This window comes from Coturnix japonica, chromosome 23 (assembly GCF_001577835.2).
Source record: "Coturnix japonica isolate 7356 chromosome 23, Coturnix japonica 2.1, whole genome shotgun sequence".
NCBI lineage: Eukaryota > Metazoa > Chordata > Aves > Galliformes > Phasianidae > Coturnix > Coturnix japonica.
In genome coordinates this window covers 2,360,631-2,384,051 of record NC_029538.1, presented here as the reverse complement: position 1 = coordinate 2,384,051, position 23,421 = coordinate 2,360,631, and the positions used below count along the sequence as shown (strand labels likewise).

The 23,421-nt window shown below is 46.9% G+C and overlaps 1 protein-coding gene across 36 annotated transcripts in view; it reads right to left on the bottom strand.

Annotated features, from left to right (window-relative positions):
* Positions 1-1,112: 1,112 nt before the first annotated feature.
* Positions 1,113-23,421, bottom strand: part of EPB41 (erythrocyte membrane protein band 4.1) — a 65,306-nt gene continuing 42,997 nt past the window's right edge. For 19 of the 36 annotated variants that reach the window (XM_015883463.2, XM_032449002.1, XM_032449003.1 and 16 more), the window contains 8 exons: positions 22,907-22,969; positions 20,249-20,428; positions 8,877-9,281; positions 7,614-7,742; positions 6,849-6,950; positions 6,284-6,364; positions 5,078-5,185; positions 1,113-4,567 (listed from right to left, as the gene is read on the bottom strand). In XM_015883463.2, the coding sequence (XP_015738949.2) occupies positions 5,087-5,185; positions 6,284-6,364; positions 6,849-6,950; positions 7,614-7,742; positions 8,877-9,281; positions 20,249-20,428; positions 22,907-22,969 (1,059 nt within the window). In that variant the 3' untranslated portion in view covers positions 1,113-4,567; positions 5,078-5,086. Of the gene's footprint in view, positions 4,568-5,077; positions 5,186-6,283; positions 6,365-6,848; positions 6,951-7,613; positions 7,743-8,876; positions 9,282-12,846; positions 18,175-18,547; positions 18,584-20,248; positions 20,429-22,906; positions 22,970-23,421 lie in introns of those variants that run through there. The other 17 variants (XM_032449016.1, XM_032449019.1, XM_032449020.1 and 14 more) reach the window with 9 other exon arrangements.

Sequence of the window (23,421 nt, the reverse complement as noted above, 5' to 3'; positions counted from 1 at the left end):
GTTCCTGAGCAGGGAGGGGGGGGCTGTGGGTGCTGGGTGTCACAAGTGACAGCGCTGACCCTGCCCACAGCAGCCACGTTCTGGCTCCCAAAATGGCATCAACAGCCTAAAAATATCCCTATCAGGGGATGTGGATGGGAACGTTCTGCTCCTGATGGGACCAGGAAAGGGGTGGGAGTGGGAGAGCAGGGATTTTGGCTCCTCTAAATGGGTGGGAGCTATGAGACAAAGCCTTGGTGTGGGGGCCCCTCAGGTCTGCTCTGGGATACAGGTTTGGTGGTTTTATTGCAATCCCTTTACATTTCCATGCTGTTTGTTTGCCTGTTTTTATCCCCCTTGCAGGCAGGCTCTGCATGGGTGGAAACTGAGGCAGGGGTTAAAGGGCTGCAGGGCCAACTCCTCATCTCACCAGCTGAATGCTGCACCAAGTTTTGCTCTTTCTGCCCCAAACTCGTGTTCCTGACCCCTTTCCATCTCCCCCCACGTCACAGGGCTGCTCCAGCAATAGGGTCCTGTCTGGGTCGTGCACCAGGGACTTCAGCAGCCCTCCTCAGCCCTAGGGCAGGGTTATTTAAGGAGCATTTGGGGCTCGCTGGCGCACACGTTGATCCTAATGGGGTTGGACAAAGCTCGGAGCCTGGGGCAGGGCTGGCTCAGCGACCCGATGCGCTTTTCAGCTTGGTCTTTGTGCTGGGTCAGTCACACTGTGCTCTGAACTGATGGAAGAGGCCGTTTCCCAACTATTTGTGGCTGATTTCTATGGTTCTCTTTTAAGTTCTGCCTGCAGCGGGTTGCAATTGAAAAACGTGGAGCAGTTCAAGAGCCAATTGGCCCCCAGCCCCACGCAGCAGCGCCGTGTCAGCACTCCTGATGGTGTTACTGCTGCTCTTAAGGATGCTGTGGATGTCAGACAACATCTCTGCTCTGGTTTGGTCACAGCCATTCAGGGTTTGGTTGCTTTGCAGAGGTGCTCACCTATTAAATGGTGACGCTGTAGGGGAAGCTGGGATCTGCTTTGGGGGGGTCCCATCCCAACCTGGGGCTGCAGAGTGAACCACAGGGGAGAAGCACTGGGAAGAGACCTGGCAAAGAAACCACTTTGGAGGCAGAGATGTGGTTTTGTTTGAAAATTTATTGAAAAATGCAATACAAGAAGCAATACTGAACACTTAGGTCTGTCTAAACGCTACGGCAACTTTCCCTTTGATTTACTATGAAAGTCCAAAAGAACAGCTCCCATCGCTATCCAGTCTCTAAAAGATCTGCCAATAAGTTCCTATTGTTATAAAGAAGAGTGTGACCAGCTAGCCTAGCCAATTCACCACTGCCTTAAGAACTTTACAAAGCTCCTTCATATCTCAACTCATACCTTCTATTTTTGTGTGTGTGTGTGTTTTTACAAGTCCCATCTCTAAGCTGAGGGCTCTCCCACCTCTCAGGTCATGGTACAACTACAGCAAACCACAGTTCATTAAACCAGCAATCAGGCAGTTTGTGGGCAACACCCCAGAAATGGCTGTTTGGTGACTGGAGCCAGATTTAATGGATGAACGCGGGTCACAAGCTCAGCTCCTCCTATAAAAACATTCATTCATATATAAATAGCTTCCATATAATGTATATTATACAATCAAGACAGTCTCTGGGTGAATTTTGTGGAGTGGGAAGAGCTGGGAACATTCATAAAAATAGACTTTTAGTTTGCTTTGTCCCTAACACAGTGAGCTTTAACAACATGGTGCAGGAAGGGCTGGCAGCTGGAGCAATGCTGCATAGGGCAATGCTGCATAGAGCAATGCTGCATAGGGCAATGCTGCATGGAGCAATGCTGCATAGGGCAATGCTGCATAGAGCAATGCTGCACAAAGCAATGCTGCCTGTTGCTGCCTTCAGCCCCATGGGCAGGAGCTGCTCGGTGCCCAGCAGCACTGTGCTGCCCAAAGCCAAGAGCTCTCACCATAGGGAGGAACTCAAGTCTTGTTTGAAGCGCTCGAGGGTTAAAAAGGGGGGGGAAGCGTGAGGATGAATGGCTGGAAAAGAACCAACCAAAATGCAGGAATAGAGAAAAAAATAGGAAAAAAAATAAAAGATAGGAATAAAAGAACAGCTCTTCTATTCTGTGACCTCTCCAAAAGGGGCATGTGCAGCTGTGTTAGTGCTCACTGCAGCCTGTTGGGTTGTGCCTCTCATGACTGCAGGTTGCCCATTGGCAAAGCATCACCAGCCTTGCATGGTGCTCTCCTCGGCTCTTGTGACTGCTGAGCGTCTCTAAGTGCTTAATCCACCACTGCAAAGCTCTGTAAGGTTCCTAATGTGCCCCCAGTTGCTGGCCAACAAGATGCAGCTGGGAAGGCAGGAGCAAAGAACTCAGCTCCTGGAAAAGAGGGAGCAGAGATGCTGCGTTATGGAAGGGCTGCGCTGCAGGGAATGCAAGGAAGGGGCTGCTCAGGTGGGTATAGGAAGATGGGACCTAATGGGCAGCATAAGATGCTCCAGGAGGGCACTGAGCCCTGGAGGGGATGCTGCAGCTCAGCCATTCATGAGGCTCACAGCACACATCCAGCAGCCCCAGTGTTCTCGGTGTGGGCTCCCATCAATGCTGACAGCTTAAGAACACCTGAATGTGAGAAGTGGCACGGAGCCACAATGCAGTCTGAGGGCTGTTTGCTGTCCCAGCTGAGTCCAGTGACTTCAGAAACAAATCGTTCAAGTTTAAAAGAGCAGAAAGCAGGGGCTTCTTTATTGCCCTTTTCCTCCATCCTTGACTGGGGAGCAGCAGCAGAGCACTGCACGCCTTCAGCTACCTCTGTGCCACCCTACTGTGAATAAAAAGTAATACAACATCGCATCCTCCAAATCTTAGTGCTCACAAGCGTTAGGCAGACTTTACACAGCTTTATTTGTTCATGTTTAAATGCTGGAAGGAGAAACCAGGGCACAGTGATGGCATTCCCATAGAGCTCAGCAATGGGAGCCATGGAGGGGACCAGCAGTGAGTGCTGGGTGGCATCCACTGAATGGGGATGGCCATTGGGGTGGCTGGGGCTTCCACAACCAAACTTCATGTTATGTGCTTTTCTTTCTCTCTCTTTTTTAATATCTATTTTTAAGCTGTTCTGTACATGGTCTGTAAGCTCAGCCCAGTGATGCAGATGGAGCCCTGGTGTTTCATTCCAGCAAGGCAGCTTTCCACATTGGCTTTATTGCAACCAGCAATGTGACATCTCCTAAGGTTCCTTCACCCAATGCAGCCCGTTGGCCTGAGGAAGGATTGTCTATAGGGTTTTAAATTAAATGAAAGCAGGATGCAACACCTTGCCCTGATACCTGGGTAATGTGTTCAGCTTTAAATAGCACCAGGAGGGGATGGAGGGGAAACAAAAACAACCCATAACAAGGGGGGGAAAAAAAAACTCATTTAAAAATCAAGAACACCAACAAGTGAAAAACTATGACACCGAAAAATCAGTTACTGTGAATGCTGCATAAGACTTAATAGCATCCAGAGTCCAAATATCCTAAACACACACTTCTAAGGGCTCTTCAATTTAATGACATCTAGAAAACACAACCAGGCAGGGAGCACTCAGCAGGGATGCATGGGAGGAGGGGGAGATATCTATCACAGTCCTCTTAAAGCTCTATAATTCACAGTATAAGGTACTCGAAGCAACTTCCAGTATTCCTTAAGCTAGCCAACTATGAGGATGTGTGCATATGTTACATCACACAACCCTACTGCATTCAGACATTGGGGGCCCAACACCCAAAGGTGAGGAGGCTCCAAAGGATGAGGGTTGGGTGGGCATGGGGTGGGGGGGGTGGTTGGGATGGTGATCTGAGATTCCCAACCTTAATGGTTCTATGAAGCTCACGGTGAAGGTGGAAGCCCTGCTCTGTGCCCGGGTGTTCTGCAGGAGTCTCACACTGCCTAGAGCTACAAATGGAGGTAATTAATTGGAAATGCTGCACGAACTCAAGTTTGACCTTTTCAAGTGGTTCTTCTGGCTGAAGGACCCATTGCTTTCTGAATGTGTGCACCAACCCTGCACTCAGGGTATGCTCTGATGCAGCTCTATCTCCACGCCGCTTAAACAGGCTGATGGAATAAGACTTCAAATAAAAACAAAAACACAAAAGAAACCCCCCCCTAAAAAACAACAACCAGGAAAAACCCACCAAGCAACCCTAAGAGCCCCACGGGTTGTGTCTGCGCCTGCATCTGAAGAAGCTGTGAGAGGGAATTCAAAACTGAAAACCTGTAAAAATATTTAGTACAGTTAGAAATATGGCATACTGTTCATCACTATATATATATATATGTATGTATATATATATATATATATATATGTATATAAAAGAAACAACCAACAAACTATATCCAATAGGATCCAGTGCATTCTGGACAATCCCAAGTCAAACGTCAAAGCGTAACTCCTGCTAAGTGATATGAATGTTCAGTCTCTGAGGGTAAAGTCGTGTAGCTCTGAGGTCTCTGTGCTCCAGGTAGTTGTTTTGTAGTTCTGCTCCATTTCTTTTTCCTGGTGTCATCTGGAAGGAACCCTTCCTAGAAAGAGAAACAGGGTAAGCTACGGCTATTCACAGCCATCTTTCTATAGAAAGGAATGTGCTTTCCTGAAGTCACTGGAGAGCTGAGATGAGCTGTTGGCAATACTATGCGTGAGCCTGGACTCTGCACTGCTGGGCATCTGTCCCAGCAATGCCCTGTGCCTGTCCCCAGATTCTAAGAGCCACCAAAGAAGTGATGCTTTAGGCAGGTCAGGATGCTCTCGAGGAGCTGGAGATGTGTGGTGTGACAAAGCAGCTCCATTATTCATCTCACTTCTTTTACATCTTATTTGGGGGCTCGCTTCCACTTCAGGATTAGTCTGTGTTTGACTGTAACATCAGCCTTAAGAGATTCAATAGGAACAGACTGAGCAGGACTGCCTGGTGAACAATACTTTTCCATACATTTTGACCACACTGAGCCAAACATCCCCTTGCACTGAGATCAGCTGCCTGCCCTGAAGAGCAAATAGCACTGTCCTTCATGGCACTTGGTCTCCCTACTTACTCAGCCCTGCTACTCCTCCGCAATCTCAGTCTCCTGGTGCACAACCACTTTGGTCACCGACATGTCCGGGTGCTGCTCCTTCGCTGCCTTTATGGCCTGAGCTAGGACCTGCAAAAGAGCACATGTCAGAGAAGGGCAGAGGTAACAAGAGCCTATTTCTAACTCTGGGTAGAAAGAAAGGAAAGCGAAGCTGCCTGGCAGCAGTTTGGAAGGAAGCACGTTTTAAAGGCATGGCAGGAATCAATGGTGCACATTACACCAAGCAGACAATTCTTATGTCCTGAAGGTTCCTGATCCCAACAGGAGCATGAAGTGATGAGATGCTGGAATCATTAAGTCAGTCTGGATCTGTACACACTGCTGTGCGAGTCAAAGCTTGGCCATGAGCTTCATGCAGAGGAAACATTCATGCTCCTGGGAGCTGGGCAGAGCAAGGCTTTCAGTGGCACTGGGCTATTTGTTAAAGGCAAGATGGTTTTCTAAGAACACATCACATCTCTTACATCACATCTCTCAGCTGCCCCTGTTAGAAGACGAATGGAAGCAATTAAGCAAGCTCTGTTTATTCTTCCAGCAAGCATGACTACAAGCTGCAGACGTTCTCAGACATTTGCTGTCAGAATTAACTAACTAGTTCTTGCTGAACAAGTGTTTGCCAGGCCCGTGATAGCTGCAACTAAAATTAAATGTAACGTATGATTCTCTGATGACAAAACCATCACTTCCAACACATGCTGCAGGCCAGTGAGGCTGACTCATCAGAAAGGCTCTCACATAAAACCTGTGAGATTTAATGCAGGCATCTCTTCTGCAGCGGTGCTGAGTGCTATGAAACAACTTCAGGCACTACACTGCAGCAATCTCTTTTCTGAGGTTTGAGGGAATTAATGAAGATAATCCAGATAACAAGGAAAACTTCTTTCATTTTCTTGCAGGTTTATTTTAAGTTGTGATTTTCCAAAGCAATTCTATCAGAACACTGCTGCCAATACCAGTTTCAGAGCAGAATTAAGCTTTGCTGTCCCAGTTATGAAACTGCCTACCGTCATAAAGGAATTTATTATTGAAATCAGCTTTAGAGCTTTATTTTTACCCCAGAAAACAATCCCTAGGTTGTTTTCTGTTTAAATTATCTTCAGAAAAGCAGCATGGCTGCAGCCTGTGCCAATGCTAAGAAGCACTTCTGAGCTGCATCCAGACTCCTACCTGGTCATGGTCCACATCTGCATCTCCCGTGATGACGATCCTCTTTTCAATCCGTGTCTCTGAGATGCCACCTTTCACAGTCTGCCACAAAGGGAAAACTGCTGTTAGCTGAGAAGTGAAAAGGAATTCGAGTGCACTGGGGCTGCCTGCCTAAAGATGGTATCCAAAAATAGGATTACCAAGTACTGCTGTCATACCAGAGTATCAGAATCACAGAGGAAAACTGCCACTGCTCATAGACAAACACTGTCAAGCATTCAATGATCTTTTCTTGTAGCTGTGCCAGCAAAGAGCTTTGACTCACAGTGCATTTCTTTCCTGTCGTCTCACAGAACAGCTACAGCCAACATCCAGACCTGACTCTAAGTCATATATCACCTATAGTTTAAATACAGCACAGGCAGCTCTGGGACCCCCAAGCTTCATTTCTGGTGTTAATCACAGTTGCTTTTTAAAAAGGAACTGGAATTAAAGCTTTTTTCCCCTGTTACTCAATTCTGCCCAATCTCTTTATCATTTGTTGCTTTACTTTGTTGCTTCTGTTGTCACTGCTTTATCTCATTACCTTGGTGATCTGCGTGGTGGTGGTGCTGCTGGTGGTCTCTGACGTGATGGTCTGAGCAGTGAGCAGGATGCCAGGGTCCAAATCTCCATTGCCACCATCTGTCTGTGGGAGGCAAAAACAAACACCATCAACCTCTGTGGGCAGCGAGGATGGAAACAGGGGCTCCACCTCAACAGAGCAGGCTGCAATGTGAGGACAAACCCCACCTCAGAAGTAGACTGCAGGAATTAAGAGGCAAAGTGATCCCCTCTGCAGCTGGCTGAAGGACTCTCAGCTGCACAAGGACTGTGTGGGTCCACGGAGGCTCAGCACAAAGCCCAAGGAATGGAAACATACAGACCCACCACCTCAACACCTGTTTCAGCATTAAGGACTAAAGGAGAATCTTCAAACGTTTCCAAAAACATTTATAAAGACGCAAACAACAAGGAGAACTGGGGGGAATCAAGCACAAAAAAAGCCAGCTCTGGCCAAATGCTCACAGCCTGATCCGCATCCCAGTGCTGAGGATAAATTCTGTTTGCATGCACATCTTGAAAAGTAATTGCACATCTTGAAGAGGTAATTATTCTTCAGGGATGCTAAAAACGCTGCTACTCTAAAATCACTGCATGCCTGAAGTATCAAACACAACCTCTGTGCTGTGGCTCAGCTGCTCAGAGGAAGGCAGACAGCACCAGGTGGTGCTGCAGGATCACCCCAAGGAGCTGCACGTTAGGATGGGTTTAATTAAGCTCCTGGAGAATTAATCAGAACACACCTTACCTGTGCAGCTTCGTAGGTGATGGTCTTCGTCTCCGTGTGAACAATAGGAACTTCTTTAGTTGGAATTTCACTTTTGACAGCATTGGACACGTCCGAGATGGTGACTGTCTGTGTCTTCACTAGGGGTGGCTGTGAGACAGGTGTGAAAGAGGTCAGTCAATGCCCGTCAGCATTTCCACATCACAAGTGTGGTCGGCAAATGTTCTGACACTGATCTGATAAAAGCTCTGTGGGAACCAAGGTCAGCCTGGAATCTTCACTGCTAAAACCTCTGCTCCAACACACTTCAAGAAGCCAAAGCTGATGTGTAAGGATTTATCGGACAGAAATCCTCCACATCCCCAGGTACCACAGCACCAACAAAGGCAGTAAGGCTCCAAGCAGTGTCACTATGCCATAAGGAACATCGACCCTGATTATGAACTTTCTAATTACTAGAAGCTCCCCAGCCAGCTGCCAGTAAGAGATGACCCTCATTTACTGATACGATTAACAACAACCCCCGGACAAATGGAGACTTGCTCAGAGCTGAGAAGTTTCGTCCTGATGACAAGTGGATCATCTCATTAAAAACCCTCATCCCATCCTAAGCCTTTAACTTTTATTAAATCAATGTCAGACAAAACTGAAGCGTGACATCTTAGAAGAGAAATGGGGAGGAAAGAAATCAGCTGTCCACCACCTGATAATCATTCCAAAGAAGAGTTAGTTCAGCCCCACAGTGTTTGCCCCAATCACTCCATTGCTGTTTGCTGTCCCACATCTGACCACTGCCACCACAGTTGTTAGCAGGGGAAGCGGACATCTATCGGAATGGAAGCAATTCACATTCAGGAACACTGAAGCAGGCAAAAATGCCTCTGAAGGTGGGGAGGAGAAAGGGATGTCAATGCCCATGTCACATGGAAGCACGCTTGACAATGCATCCAATTTGCTGTGCTGCGCTAAGGCTCAGCCTTGCAGTACAGGAGATGGCAAAAACCTTAAGCCTAAATGCTCCTCTTTTGGGGATGTCAGAGGACACTTCCACTGCAGAAAGGCAAATGGCGTTGTGCTGAAGCACATCTTGTGTTTAGTGCAGAGATCAATTGAGAGGGGCTGGTGCACATCAACTGCAGGACACGGACCGGGTCCTCAGTGCCAAGACAGCGCCCAAGCCGAGGAAGCACAACTCCTCCTCGTGGCTCTGGGGCACCTGCTTGCTGCAGTGTTTGGGGTTCCACTCCCAAGCCGGTCAGGGAGGTGTGGGGAGAGCAGGGCTACCTGGAAGCAGCGAATGACCACGGGCAGCTCGCTTGCACTGCTCGAGTCATGACATTTGCAATCGAGCTCTCCCACCAATCTCTCTTCGCCGGCCTCCGCCACCTCCGCTCTTCCCTGGGGCTGCAGCAGAGGGGCAGCAGGGACTGCGGTGGGCTCGGGCAGCTCAGAGCCAGCCAGCAGCTCTTCCATAGCTGCACAGGGGCCCTGGGCACGGCTCGGCTCCTCCTCGTGGTCCTGGCTGCTGGCGGGGGATGCACCACGTGGAGGAGGCTCGGAGGTGTGCGGCACTGGGGTCTGGCTAAAAGCTACCGACTGCTCTGGGCCCTCCCATTCAAAGCCAGGGTTAACACTGTTCCTCTTTGGCTCTTCAGCCACATCCTCTCTGTAGAGAAAGTCATTCGTATTCTACAAAGAAAGGGATACACAAGAAGGCCAAAGAGAGAGAAAGGGTTAGGAAGAACAGGAAGACATGAAGCAAAACATTGGTATCTTACAGCATCTCCATCAGTGAGTGCAGCAGCAGTGGATTCTGAACATTTAAGAGCTTGAAAACCTTTGCAATGTGATGGATTTACTGACACGGGCCTCCTGGTAGGTCAGCAATCCATGCAATGATGGTGTAACACATTGAGATTAAAACATAAAATGAAGAGCCACCACCTCGCGCTCTCTGCCTGGTTTGGAAACAGGAATAATTGCATTGTAGCAAGTGAAGACCTTTGTACACAGACAAAACCACCAGTGACACGACAGCTGTGCATCAATTCTGCTTTGAACTCCTTGCAATATTTTACGCTGTTTAAATTTGCACATGTTAAGAGAATAAACCCAGAAGGACCACACATCACCAACGTGCAGAGCTATCCTGCCTTCCATTCAGCTCACTAGCAAGTTCCCAACTTCTCTCTAGGAGCCTCTGGCCAGCAGGAAAGTAACAGAGATAAAAAGAGTTAAAACATGAGCAAAACAGAGCTGTCTTTCCAAATGCCCAGGTGATTATACGCACTTATACATTAGGAGAGCATCTTCAGTGCCAGCTGTGGGCAATGGCTGCAACCCTGCCATGCCCTAGAAATAGAGCTTCTCTTGTTGACGTGGTAGGTTGCCTTTAAGGAAGGGCAGAACAAGCTGCAAATACCATTTTAGACGTGTGCCTCATTGAGAATCAGGCAACAAGGAGGAAAAAACAATGAGATGCCACTGAAATCAATTAGATTAGCTACTGCTAATTCTTACCCACAATTGACAGCCTCATAGATGACTTCTGGCAAGCTATAAAAACAGGCACATATATCTGTATGTCCAACAACAGTGATTACATCTTCATTCAAGCATAGCACATCCACTGTCGACACCTTGGTGATGGCATGAACAGAAACCATTGCATCACCTTCTGTTATGAAGACTCTCTGGGCAACCAACAAACTGTAACGTGCAATTAAAGAGCGACGTCTGAAGCCCGTGGGTTATTTGGTACAACGCATCTGTGATCCATCAGAAGCTTTCAGCCTGACTGACATCATCTAATGGCACAGCTCAGTTGTATTTTAAGAAGCATAACTGCTTTGTGTAGAACAAATAGAAGCTTATTTTAGTAGGACTCCTCTCCCATTCCTCTGGGGTGTTCTGCAGTGCCCAGCTTCTTTATGGAGCAGACAGATTACCTGTAAGATTCTATCCATTCCCATTTCCAGCCTCTTGGGGCTCCTGTTAAGTTCTTGGGTATCGCTTAGGGAAACAGGAGCAAAGTGATGGTGATCTGCTGTGATGAGCAGATCAGGCTGCACACATGTGCTGTTTCTGATTACAAACTTCTCCTGTATGTGCTCTTCCAGAAGGTGCAGATCACAGAATGATTTGAGTTGAAGGGGACCTTTAAAGGCCCCACTCTCAAGTTGTGTAACAGAAGACATTATACTGCAAAGCTTCATAAAATAGAATGCAATCTTAGGTTGGCAGATTTGAATGCCAATGTCTTAATTTTGCTTTAAAACCTGGATTCATACGCTGACATCGCCTTAATTTTACATTTCAAAGCTTGCAAAGTAATTGTGGCATCTTGAGATGATGCAGTGTTATCTTCTGGATTTTAATGGGAAGTGCCTTAGAAGCAAGATTCCTCCCATACCAGCCGGGGCACCCGTTCAACCAAAAGGAGGAATGTAATCCACAGTTAAAACAAAGCAGATCAAGCAGCCACACAAACACTGATCCACCGAGGAGACAAACACCCGCATACAATACAAACAACCCCACAGCTCCCTTTCCCATACAGAAGAACGAGAAGCATCTCGCATGGTGAAAGCACAGGAGGGCAGAAAAGCTGGGATGAACTCTATGGTGCGGCCATACACATCTGCAACAGAGCACAGTGCAGCTACAGACATGCAGGCTGAAATCCTGATAAGATCAACTAAACAGAAGTACTTTTATTCTTGCCTTCCTGTGCCCGCTATGAAGAAGCCAGGCTAATTAAGAGCTATTTCTTTCTATAGATAATTAACTACTTATGCACGCCTTTTTTTTTCCTCAATATGAGTCTGTTTGTTCCTGTGTTTACAAATGAAGTTTGCACGTAGGCAAGAAAACATTACCTTCATCCCAAACCAAACCCTGCAATCCACCTCACTTGGAATTTGGCCATCTGTTACACATTCTGATCTTATCATGATTTTGCTTCACTTTACAAATGCAAAAAGCATTCCTGCTTTCGGGGCTTGGATTTGCACGTTCTCATGGAGCCCCATAGACTGCTTCACCCCGCAGGCACAGAACCAAACCCGGTACATGGAGTGCTTGCAACCACACACAGCATAAAGAAAACACAAGGAGGGATGCAGTGCCCCAGAAGAAACAAATTCAGCCACACATGGATGCAACTAAAACGTCACCCTGCTGAATACAGACCTCTGCACACCCGATGTTGGCAAGAAACTGAGAGATGATTCTGAAAGCTGCGGTGTAAGAAGTGACACAGAATAACTCAGACTGGGGATAAATTAATAACAGGCTTTGACACCAGAGGCTGAAAGGATTATTTCTGAAGTGCTCTTTGTGCAAAGTGATGCTTGCTTGCGTTTGTCAGAGAACCTGCAGTTCTGGCTTAGGACACAACCACGTGCAGCAGCCATCCCAGCTCCTTGCACTGCCGGGGATGAGCACACTTTGCTGTCTGCACCTTTCCCCTACTGGAAAACAACTCCTGCATGAAGTTGCAGTGTCTGCCAGCTCCCTGTAACAACCACTTTTCATACTCTAAATCCCAGTGCCTATTTCCCATCACCTCCTTGCTCACCCTGGCATTGCAGCAGTTACCAGGTGCATGTTATTAGGTTATCCCCATACAGATGCACGCGGGCCACGGGTGTGTGTGATGGCTACAGAGGCACGAGCAGATAATGGTGCTTTTGCAGAGAACCACACTCACCAGTAAGAACTCCCAGATCAAATGGCGAATGCTCAAGCTGTGAAAGCACTACGAGTAAACATTATTATAAAGCAGAAAACAAGATGTCCTTCTTTTACAATACCTCCTGCATCTTACACATCTCTGCCTTAAGGATAGAAAGTTTAGAAGCTGTTCAGAAAAGGTTAGCAGGTGAAAGTGACTGCCATTCCTTATGCATTTCCATTTTTGGACCACTGTTTAGTCCACTGCCATTGCTGTGATCACAATGTCCTGAGCAGCCTGCTCAGACAACAGCAAGGGGAAAGAGAACTGGACCCAAGTGAAAGGGCAAAGAATAAAATACACAGCGTGCTTTAAGCTGAAGAAAAAGATCAAATGCTGTTGTGAAGCAGAATCCCAAGGTATTACCAGATAGACAGCAGCCATTCCCAATGCACTGCATCGACACTGCATTACCAAACTCAGGCTGCTGAGGGAGACAGTTCCAAAAGCATTTCCTCCCCCCACACTCTGCTCCCTTCCCATCTCCTTCAGGCTCCAGCTCCTCTTCAGTGCTGTGCATTTCTTATTTCAAGTGTCCTCTGCAGCAAGAAAAAAAAAGCCATGCGTGGCAATACAGACACTGCATTAGATTCAATTCAGCAGCAACAGAATGTGGACACTGTCAGGGTTTATGACCAACACATATAAACTCCGTGATGGATTTAACCCCAAATAACATTACTCTGGTCACTCTGTAAGCATGCATAGCTACCAGCAATAGCCCTTGTGCTCCTCTGCACAGCAGCATGAAGCTGCACCAGCTGTTTGCAGCTGAAACTGAGCACAGCTCATGGACCCACACCTGGATCCCACTGCATGAGCTGCACGTGCTCAGGGGCTGCTGGTACTTGGCAATACTAAGGGTTACCCCATGAGCCTCAGCACAGGTCATAGGCCTTTGGTGTTAATAAGCAGTGGAAAGTAGAATCTGATTTGCAATAACATTTATTAATGGTAAATGTACATATTTACAAAGAAAAATCTGAGAAAAAATACAAAGCCAAAAAAGTGTTCCAAAAGAGAGCATTGTAGTTAAAAAGAAAGTAATCTTAGTCCCCACAAACTGATCCAACATTACTGTGTACCACTGCTACAAGGTCACAGAGGGGAACAAATCACTGCCCCAAAGACAGACAGCCTTAACCCAGAGCCTGCAACCCTTCCCTCTAGTGTTATAAAGCAAGAGATGGCAACACATCAGGGTCTCATGTCATCAGCATGAGGAAGCTGAGACATCTCCAAACAAACCAGTGACACCCCCACCTGCTTTGGGGTACATTATTCTGGGCAGCATCCTATCTCAGCCTGTAGATCACAACAGGCACAACCAACTCACAGCCAGTAAAAGGGAAAACTGCATGGAAGGGAAACTGCTGCTATCCTTAACTCCAAGTCCCAACACAATCTTCCTATAGAGAATCCTCAGTTTGTTGTCTATTAACCCACTGAGCAAAGCAGCACACAGGATGTGCAGACAATACCAGCTGTCCCTTTTAGTAATGGAAATGGAAACACTGCCACTCTAGGTTAAAGCATGAAAGCCCAAGAAACTATTCTGCCTTTTATCTGGAGATCAGAAGAGCTGATATCAGGGTAAGAAGACTCAGAATAGAAAGCACAGAGCCGACCACCAGCTCCAGGATGGAACAAGACAAAGGGGCTGAACCTCAGCTGGTCCCTTAGTGCAGTCGTTGGGACCCACACGTGAGCACCAATGAGTCCCACTGCAGCAAGGCAGGCTGCAAAGCACTGGGAAAGTCTATAGAACAGCAGTGCTGCTGGCAGTCCCATAGCAGCCACGTTTCTGGTATCTCAGATGTTACTTTCTGCAGCTCCTCATGCTGAAGAATCAGGATTTCCCATGCAAACAGGGATGAGGTTATCTGCAGATATTTTCAGCTTCCTTTTGGAAGTAAGAATCACGTGGGCTGTCAGTACTTTGCAGCATGTTGGTTCCTGAGGAAGAAGTGAGCTCAGTACACCTAAGTTCCTTAATGAAAACCTGAGACCTCTGCCCTTGCATTAATCCAGATGGTCCAGACCCCTGCAGTCCCCCTGCAATGCCATCCCTCAAATGGACGTCCAGCAAATGCAGTGAGAGCAGGAATCACCCAGCACAGCACAGTGTGTGCCATACACACACATGAAAACAAAACCCTGGCAGGTTGCCTCAGGGCACTGCTGTAGCTCCATCTGCCATAGAAGCAAATGGAGAAGAGGAAGAGGTGGCTGGCAGAGCACAACGGCCTGAAGACCTTCCCAAAACACACCCAGCATCAATCAGGGTGTGTTTCTGCTCTTGATAAGCTCCCATTCTTACCTGAGCACTCTCTGAATGTACAGCTTAAAGGTTTTTTGTGCTGATGATATCCAGCCATATCTCAAGGTTCAACAACAGAAAGCGAGAGACAAACCATCTTAACTAAAGAACTGAGTTGCAGTGGCCAACAGCGTGCATCTCTCAGCACTATGGAAGATGATCACCCTGAGCACTGTGTTCAAACACTGCTGGGCAAAGCTTTCAGACTTCAGGTCCTTTGGAAATAGCAGACAGGCAGCAACCAAAAGCCACTGCTATGGCTTCAGAGTATTTATCATCTGTTCAGAAAGACAGTGGGCATCAACCCAACCAGCACGCAGTGACCCCTATCCAAGCAATGGCTTTTGGAAGGAAGCAGGTGGTGTGTGGTTAATTCTTCTCCATGAAAAATGGACAGAACACACAGAGGAAGAACAGAACGTTCCCTGTCCTCTCATACTGTGAAGGATGAATGGTTCCCACATCTCCTTACACGTGCTCCAATTTCAGAGAGCTTTTTGGAATGCTTCTCCCTCCACCATGTCCTGGTCTCCCACCTCTCCTCTCCAAGGCCCACTTATCTCAACACAGTGCTCCTCAATTTCAGCCACGTGTACCCTGAGCTGTCCTCCTTGGGGCTGCTTTCAGCTCTCCTTCGGGCTGTGGTACACCTGAACAAATTTCCTTCTGCCATTCCTGCTGCTGAAAGAGGAAGACTGTGTGTTAAAGGCAGTGTATTGTAACGGGAAGGATACTTTCCAAGGAATTCAGCAGAAAACTTAAGTCCTAAAGGCACAAACTGGTGAACTAATATAGGAGCACGTTACAATAGGGGAGAGCAGACAGATCAGAAGGATTCCTGGAGATCAGACGGAGGGTTTCACTCGTAACCCACATTTCTGACACAGTATATCTAGAAAGCCTCAGCCTCTACACACACAGGGATCCTTCAGATGAGCCAGCACATGCCAAGCTGTGCACACACCTAGTTTTGCCTTGCGCCTTTTTCCTGTAAGCATATTTGCTAGCTTCTTAAATCACACTGTTTGCACAGATACGGATCTACGAAGGGTTATAAATACAGGTATTTATATATATATGTATTCACATATTTTGGCCCCTGCAGTAGAGTTGTCCTCCTTTCTCTTCTATGCTTTTGAAGCAGCTGCCAACACTGACGGCACTGGAGGCTGTTCTCAGTCCTGTTCCTACACCAACACTCTACAGAAAGCATCAAGCACTGCTGAAGGAGAAGCAGGTGGCTCAGCTCACTCACATAATTACTATATACACAAAGAAACCCCATGGACACAAAGCCCCATCCTCCCTCCAGCTTGCAGACCCGGTTCTGCCCATCCTACACAGCTCGACCACATTCATTATTGAGTTAACTTGGATAAATAAGAGCATCACCCAGATAACTACACGGGTAGGGAACAAACAACAAGCAGCATGCAAGGGGGTTCTTTTTGTTGTTAGAGAAGACAAAACAATAGATGGCTTTAACGCTGGAGCTATGGCCTGAGCACAGTGGTCTTATTACAGTTCAGGGAAATGGAAGAGGTGGAACATCAACATGCTACCAAAGGCGACACGTGTTAACAGTGGGTTATCCCATTCCTGTGACCTAAACAAACATGCTACAGTTAGTTCAACACAGAAAAATCCCCACACAGCTGAGGTGCACCAGGACCACAAGAGAGAGCAAAATGATCAACCTATGCTTACAATAAACATTTCCTTCTAATGCATTTTCTCCTGCAACACGATAAATTTGCTTTGAAATGAGAATACAGGAGCAAGATGGAAGCTGTGATGCTTTGCCAAGGGCTTCCCACTGGGAGAATGAGAAGCTGTTGGTCCCTATCTCTAAGTTAACACTCATAGCAGCACTGATGATCAATGCTGCTTATTTCAATGCCAGTCTTAGTTTCCTGGAAAAGGAGTGGTTATGGATTAGATTTGGTAGGTTGCTGAAAAGCATCTTTGGGTTTTTGGATCGCCATCAGACGTCCTGCTTGCAAACACCTTACATTCAAAACAAGCCTTACAGCACATCTTCAGCAGTGGCTGCATGGAGGGAGACCTCCTGCCACACATTAGGGCTGTCAGCCTGCCCTCTTACAGCCGAAGCATCTGCAATTGGGATCACGTATTTCTGAGACCTGGAGCCACCCCCACATCCGTAGCAATCCATTACCACTCCTGCCAGGCCCCACAGATCACAGCCACAAGGTGAACAGCAGGATTAAAGCAAATGTCACAGGGTGTCCCCCCCCCAAAGGGGCAACGAGCTGCGCAGATCAGAGCTCAGGACAAGGAGGATGCAGCTGATGCTACGGCCAAGAGATTCAGGAGCTTTGGTCTTGAGGTTTCTGCATGACCCTGTTCCCACTCAGAGAAAGAGAAGCCACCAAACAGTCAGTGCTACCACCACAAGAAAAGACATCATAAAAGGGATACGTGGAGATGGAAAAATCCTAGAGTACAGCTGGCACTTTTTGAGTGATTTATGCTCTTCAGGAATCGGAATAGAAACCTTTGGAAGAGTTTCTTCGCTTGCTTGCAGGGGAAATGTTGTCTCAGTAGGGATCTGCTGCTTTTTTAGTTTGTCTTCATCCTGCACTAACAGAGGACGTTCCTGTGTCTGCTTTCGTGGTAGAAGATCAAGAAAGACAGAGAGAGATGAACAAAAATGACAGATGGGAAGTGCCCAAAAACGATACTTGGAGGTGTGCAAAGTGTTTGGCCAGTCCAAATGTCAGCGTGGAAATGCACTGCTATGAAAGCAGCGACCCAGGGAGCTCAGCTCACACCCCCAGCTGAGCTACAAAGCACAGATTTACCTGACAGAGCTCGTGGGTCTCTGAGTCATGATCCACGTGTGTTCTGTGCCTGCCCTCCAGGAAAAGTGCCTGGTCTGAGCCTGTTACAATGGGTTTGGAATTGGAACGGTCCAGGATGAGAGTTTGCTTTTGTGGCGTTACAAATAGAAACGGTGCAGACAAAGAGCACGCTTTGTACAACTCCCTATTCTACAGTGCCCTTAAAAATAGCATCTGTTAAATAACGGCGAGCATTTATACTTCAGTGCAGGTAGAAAAACTTTTTGTTTTTAATTTAAAATTCAGACAACGGTATCAAAATCTCCATAGCTCTGAAAATTCTGCTGGAAGAAGTGAAAAATCTTTACATCTTAGAAACGCTGAGCGTGGAACGGTTCCAAACTCCTTCCAATTTGCTCTGCATTTCAGTACTTTTGCTCCTGGATTCTCAAGAGTGTAAAAGAGAAGGAGTCAGTCGTCACACAGGATCATGCAAGGGCTCTGGTGTGTTCATTGAAGTAAATAAGACTGTGGGGATGCTGCTGTGAGCCATCCAGGCAGCTCTCCATCTACTTCCATTCGGCCACAGTGTGGCTATGAAAGGAAGAACTTGGCTCTGAGCTCCCTCAGCTGAGCCAGCCTCCTCTGATCAGTGTGGTATTTAGGGACCGGCTCTTTGCACACCCCTAAGTGATGAGTATCAGGGAGAAAGTAGCTGGGAGACTGGGCAGCAAATGAAAAGATAAAATGCAAGAGTAACATGATCATTAAAAGAAAAACGGAAAGAAAGACAACATGAAAAGAACAGGGTACAGTTAAACTTTCATCATTGCTTTTCTCTCCGAATACATCGTTCATGCAGCTTTTTCCAACCAGCCATGCACCAACACAAGCAAACCGAAAGCTGCAAAAGCTGCAGCAGTGCACAAAGTCCTCTGGGTGTTAAGTTGTGAGTTATGAAACTACTTCATGTAGCCAAAAGAAAAATGCTACTTAGCGGCTGCTGTTGAGTTTGTTTTGCTTGGTGCCATTGCAATAGCAGAATTCTGTTTCAGAAGCACATAACAGCAGCTTTACCTCGAGCCCACCAACCAACCTGTCTCTCAGAAGACAGCACAGTGACTTTCTTTACCTGGACACACAAAGCACGTAAAGTTCAGTTGCCTTGCAGCAATATAGGAAGAGCAAAAAACAGCCCCTGGCAGAATAATACCCTTTTGCCACCACTACAGGGTTAAGATACCACCATGAACAGTACAAACGGGACTGCTTTGCATTATGAATTGTCTGCATTAATTTCACCATCCCCGAGCTTTTTTACACTGATGTGCAGATCAAGTGAACCACAGCCCCAGGAAGTGCCTTCTTTGTACATGGCAAAGATGCATTTCTGGAAATCCACAGCAGAATGCAAACTAAATGCATTTCCAGAAACGCAAATCAAGAGCTGACACCAATCTTCACATCACTGTGGACCGCTGCAGCCTTCAACGGGTAAATCCACACCATCCAGTTGCTGTACAAAGCAGCCCCCCAAAGACCCCACATGCAGCCACCACAGAATAACTTCTGTATAACTAAGAACTGCATTTCTGCAGCTGCTGAGCTGGAGGGCCCCGCTCTATTCCACCTGCACGTGCACAAAGCAGCAGGCCAAGCTTTGCAAACTCCTGAAGAATTTGCACTAAGAGACAGCAACCAAAAAGTAAAGCTCATCCATGTGTTAAACAGGATAATTCCAAGCAAAACAATAGGTTCGTTTTGGTGGGGTTGTTCTGCTTTTCTAACAGGAAAAAAGCCCTGTGCTGGCCTTTGTGCTTTGAGGAGCCTGCAGTGAACTTGTCCACTGAAGCCCTATGTTTCTGCTGATAACCCTCTACCCGCTGCAGAATTACTTCTGTTTAAGGAGTACCACCAGCCTTGCAACAGCATGAAGAGCAAACAGAAGTCTCTCTGCAGAGCAGTGTGCAGGAAGGGCAGAAGCAGAGCTTAAGACAGGAGAGATTCCGTGGCTGCCTTCACTGCAGCCAGGATTCAACTCCTTCACTTTTAATGAAAATCTCATTCGTTATTGAAGGGACTGATGACCAGCTTCACTCACAAGCTTCAAATCTGAGCCAGGAAATGCCAGCATTATTACAAAGGGAGAAGCTTTCTCCATTATCCAAGGAGAAACAAGCTGGCAGACATCGCTGTTCCATCTTGGTTTACCTAAAAAGTCCCTTTTATGAGGAAATGAGCAGGGAGATTCAGAATGCCTGTGGCCCCCAGCATGCAGACACAGCTCCTGCAAGGACACAGCCCTGCTTTCACCACAGTACATATACATGCACTAGCAGAGCCCAGAGCAACACTAAACCCAGGGACTGGATTAAGCGAAGACTGCAGTGACATCTGCAATTGATGCCAGGCTAGCGCTTGTCCATTGGATTCCTGCAATATTATCTCCATCGTGCCAATTCCTTTTAATTTAGACATGGGTTGTATCTTTGTTTTGTTTAATATTTTGGGGAGATGCATTCTTTGGTACTAAGAATAAGCCAAACCCCAAAGGAGCCATGCAAAGTGCACTGTCGGCACAGACAACACTACAAGAAGCAAAACCATGTGAACAATGCCCATGTTCCTTCATCCAACTACATAAAACCCACAACTTTAAGACACTAAAATGAAAGCACTGATTCTCCCAGAGCCCATATAACAGTCACCCTGAATACACCCAACCTCGGGGGCAGCTGGGGCTTGACCTCAGGTAGCAGAGCTGTCCCTGGGCACCCTCCTGACCCCAGGTACTCACTCCATCTGCTCCCGATGGAATCTGCCCGTTGACGTTGAGTGTTCGGAATGGGGAGTGAGTGGACAAACGTTTGTCCCATTCACTCGGACGAGGCTCGGGGACAGACTCCATGAAGTTCTTCTTCAGCTCGCTGATGTTGGCGTGATGCTTCTTTATTTCTTCTTGGGTCTTATCTAGATCCTAGTGGCGGAAACACAGAATAAATGAGTAGACACAGAGACAGGCACCTACAGTTTGCCTATGCTGCCACAAAGCAAAGCTGTGCTCAGCAGAGTTGTTGCCAACTTCCATCAGTGGTGCTCACACTGTAAATGTACCTCTCCCTTCTTTCTGGTCTTGCATTGAGCAAACCACACTCAGAACCACACAGTGTCTCCTCCAGGAGCTAAACCTGCCATCAGCTCATCTCCAGGTATAACAGCTGAGGTGGCACCTTATGGCCTTTCTGCACATGGGGCTTTTTAAAAGGCAAGTCTAAGTTTGCTTGTGTTCTTTCATGCTTTTCAATTTGCTTTCTTTTCCCTCTGCTAGCCTGAATGTTCAAGTATATAAGTGTAGTTAATGTTTAAGAAACTCCTTTCCAGTTTCATTCCTTGTCTTCATACCTATTCTCTCTTGCCTTATCAGAAGTTATCCTTGGTTCCACAATATCCCATTACCTTTTTTTTCCCTCTCATCTCATCTAAAGCCACCATAGGAGCTTTAGATTTCAGAGCTGAAGATAAGATGCAGACCTCTAGAACTTAGCTGAGCATCTAATTCATACTGGATATCCTGCTAAGATTATTGATATGGAAAGGGCCAGATTTCTTCTCTGCAATGCCAGTTTACAGCATAAATGAACAGACTTTGAGGCAAGTCAGCACCGTTCAACTAATATGTTTAGAAATAGCTTCCCCTTGCAAGCAAACAGTTAGTTTAACACAAAGCTTTTGCATAAAAAAGGCTTAAGCCAAACAACAACTTTTCTGGACAGTGCCAGAAAACAGCAAGCCTCACTCTATAGAGAAGGAGAAAGTAAGGTCAGGAAAAGCACCATTGGCAAAATTCACTCCTTTTATGCTTTGAGTTGGTAGCCAGCCCACAGACCTAAGAAGATGGGAGAGCAAGAGCTTCCTGAAGCAAACACCCCCCCCCAAGGAAGACATCCCACTCTGCTACCTGCATCCCTGCAGCATATAGGGTGATAGACCCCAATAATCAAGGAGGAAATCTGCTCTTTTTTTGGCACAGTTCTAGGGAAACAAAAGCTCTGCCATCGGTCCCAGATAAAGCACAGGGTTTGCTTATGGGAAGTGGCATGGAGAGGTGGGCTGAGGGCTCCATGCAAACCACATCTGGGCATGGAGTCAGGAGCCCCACAGCTCCTGTGGGCTTAGAGAAGAGAGGAAGAGCACCCAAATCCCTGCTGCTGCTCCCAAGGGCTGATCTGAGCCTGCAGAGAGGTTACAGCCACAGAGCTACCTAGGAGACCTCAGCTGCTCTTAAAAGCACCTTAAGGAACATGCTGTGACCACCAGGCTTTCCCTCATGTTCTGCCTTTTTCTAAGTCCGCAGAGAGCAGCGTATGGAGCACTGAGCATCTCAGTGCAATTAAGCAGCAGCTCCTCGAGCATTTCTCTGCCAGCAGTTGTGAAGTCTGCTGGAAACCACCTGCTCTGCCAGGCACACGGAGTAAAGAGGAGCAGAGGGGTGAACCACTGGAGCACCTGCAACAGAACCAGCGGGAGGATGGGGGGAGCAGAGCCTGGTCCCTCATTAACAGGAGAAAGCTGGTTGGAAGCAGGGTGTGGGTGAGAGCTCTGCTTGGAATTGGGGAGGAGGAGCCACTCAATTGGTCTAAAGGAAGCAACAAGGCACTGTCCTTGCAGCGGTGGCCAAACTCTGCCGGTGGGTGCATATATCCAAAAGCTTAAATTGTTGCAGTCATTAAAAAAAAAAAGAAAATCCCCCCAAAGCTGCAAAACTTTTAGAATTCAGATTAGGAGAAGGCAGTTAGTACACTTTGCTTTCAAGAGATACCAAGAGGAAAACCCTGCTACCAGCTGCTGGTGCTGCAAGTCGGAGTAGAAACATATAACACAGGAACAGAGTATCAGAAGCCACAAAGTCTTCTGTAACATGGTGTAGGGGAAAATATATGATCGGCATGTTCTGTTCTGAGATTGCGTTGGGTGAAGCCAAGGGAAGGGCTCCCAAAGCCAACAGGAATGGATGGATGAATGGATGGACATCCATTGCCACTGTGTCACCACTAGCCCCAAGGGGATGTACTGCAATGCAGGCTGTCCCAGGATGTGTTTCCGTGTTTGCACTGGGCTGCATTTACCCACCAGTAATAATTGATTTCCAGCTACCAGGAACTCATACTGGAGCCTCCCACCACGAGGTCCAAGAACAGAGCAGGCTGAGCACACAGCTCTGCCAATCATATATCTTGGGGAGCATGAGAGAATGAAAGTCAGAAGGGGGAGAAGGAAGAATGCCTGCACATCATCATGTTTACTGTCAGCATGCAAAAGCTTACTTAAAAAAGAGTATTTCATGCAGTAGCATGCAAAAAGAAAGGCAGCAGCAGCAGAAGAGGAAGAAAAAGTTGAGCACAGAACACAGATCTAGGCAAACGCAACTGAAAAAAAGCTTTGAGTTCATACAAACCTCCAACATTAAATTGCTATGCCTGATATAAATGTTTTCACCATCTAGTCTCTTTGATCTCTTCTGTGAAAACGAAAGAAAAAGGGGAACAAAAAAAAAAAAAGAAAAAAAGCACAAAAAATTAAAAGGTTGTTCTTGCAGGATCGACAAATTGGCAAATTAAAAAGTGAACTCAATGAGTGGAGCGCAGCGCTGTGCCAGTGAGGGATGGGCCACAGTCACCACCAGTGGATGGAAGGTCTGGCTTGTGGGGATGGGAAAATGCAATGAGTGCAATGAGTCCTTTAAAGAGACAGCTCCCAGGGGTTCATTGGCTTTTGCTTTGATTGGTGGTGCCTCTCTGATGTTCAACACGGGTCATTTCAGCCACCAGACTTCCAAATCAAGCTCTAGTTTGCAAAAAGGAGAATAAAAACCCAACCCAAAGTACGTGAGGGAATTAATTGGAGCACTGTCTTTTTAAATGGGTCAGGTATGCATGAGTGATACGGCAAATTTGTTTTGTGAAAGCATAA